We start from the raw sequence: 1683 nt of genomic DNA, 5'->3' as shown, positions 1-1683 counted from the left end.
CAGATATTTAAAGACTTTCTTCTTTCCTCTGAGATTTAGCTCATAGCTAAATCTAATAGCTAAATCTAATCTAATCTAAATACTTTTTGGTGCAAATTCTTATTGGCTAAAATAAGACTATGTTTGTCTATGTCTACAAAGCACAAAGATAAATAGGCAACTCAATTAGAAATCAGTTAATATTATAAAATGCAAAATGTGTTTTAAAATATTTTCTAACCAAAGCAGACAAATGATTGTTTCATTACTTGGTTTTCAACTTATTCCTTTGTTATCTTATAGGTTGTAATAAGAGAATATTTAGACTCAGACCTCAGGCCCCTATTTTGGTTCAGATTTTGGTTAAAGTGGGTGGCCAAAAAACATACTTTATGAGCCCCATATCTAGAAATTTCCCTTAAAGCGAAAATATGACCTGATACTGACTTGTACATAAGAGAAATCATAATGTTGATTCTCAGCCCATGCACCTAGTTAGGAAACATAAAGTTGTTCCAGTCTTGTGGTCAGATGGCGTAATATGTTAGTTACCAAAAGGAAGGCCTTAATATCACTCTTTGGAAACTACTGGTCAGCTTTTTCTGTTGTTTAGGAAGCAGGTAAGTATGTTATTCAGAACTTTTAATTCATGAACATTATGTAATGGAGAAAAATTTTTCAAAGTGTTAACCACTGTGCAAATCATCATGCTGTTGAAAGATACAAGTACACATGAAGCTGAATCAGGCTTAAAGATGTGGTCGTGCAGTCTGGGTTCCAAATTATCAGGGTGGTAATATTTGTGTTATCCATAACCACATCTAGATCTGTTATATAGCCTTGTTCCTAGTTCCAAGTTCCTTCTACTTTCCCCAGAGCATAGAGTATAGACAAATACTAAGCCAGGGTTTAAACACTCAGATTGTGTTTAATACGTGTGGTAGTTTGAGTAAATTTAAATTTAATGAAATAGCCCCTTTGGGTGATTTTAAACATTTATTTTGGCATTAGGTAGGCCTTCTGAATTTCCCTATAGACACAAATTCCTCTGAAAATACAACTGGAAGGAGAAAGGAAGAACATTATTTATTATGTTTCCCTTGGTTCAGTTTAAATTATTTTAGATTGTAGGCTAAACCACTCATTACTGAGTTAATTTATTTGTATAATTTTCCTTTTTAAACATAGTTCTGTGGCTTGAAACTCTTGTCTCTTGGGGTGTTTATAGTTCATGGAGCATGGAGTGCTTGGCAGCCTTGGGGTCCATGCAGTGAAAGCTGTGGGAAAGGAACCCAGACGAGAACAAGACTTTGCAATAACCCACCTCCAGCATTTGATGGATCCTACTGTGATGGAGCAGAAACACAGATGCAAGTTTGCAATGAAAGACACTGTCCAGGTAACAGAAATACACTGTTCATAACTTTAGTAAATTAACATCTACCTATCTTACCTAGGTAGTATGTCAATAAGAATCTATTCCATTCTGACTATACCCACAAGAACATCACTCAATCTAACAATGCCCAGGATTTAACCTGATGATTTTTAGGTGGTAACAAATCACATGCATTTTTCCCTTACTCCAGTGGATGGCAAGTGGGCATCTTGGGCCAGTTGGAGTGCCTGTACGGTGTCCTGTGGAGGAGGTGCCAGACAGAGAACAAGGGACTGCTCTGACCCTGCCCCCCAGCATGGAGGAAG

The 1683-nt window shown here is 36.7% G+C and overlaps 1 protein-coding gene across 1 annotated transcript in view; it reads left to right on the top strand.

Annotated features, from left to right (window-relative positions):
* Positions 1 to 1683, top strand: part of LOC105813186 (hemicentin-1) — a gene marked incomplete at its 5' end in the record, with an annotated part of 108069 nt that overhangs the window by 64602 nt on the left and 41784 nt on the right. Inside the window, one exon of the mRNA XM_012647828.1 lies at positions 1208 to 1378. Coding sequence (XP_012503282.1) covers positions 1208 to 1378 — 171 coding nt within the window. The remainder of the gene's footprint in view (positions 1 to 1207; positions 1379 to 1683) is intronic.

The sequence above is a fragment of the Propithecus coquereli genome, unplaced genomic scaffold (assembly GCF_000956105.1).
Source record: "Propithecus coquereli isolate 6110/MARCELLA unplaced genomic scaffold, Pcoq_1.0 Scaffold270, whole genome shotgun sequence".
Classification (NCBI taxonomy): Eukaryota; Metazoa; Chordata; class Mammalia; order Primates; family Indriidae; genus Propithecus; species Propithecus coquereli.
The sequence above is the reverse complement of the archived record's forward strand: the minus strand, read 5'-3'. Positions and strand labels throughout refer to the sequence as shown.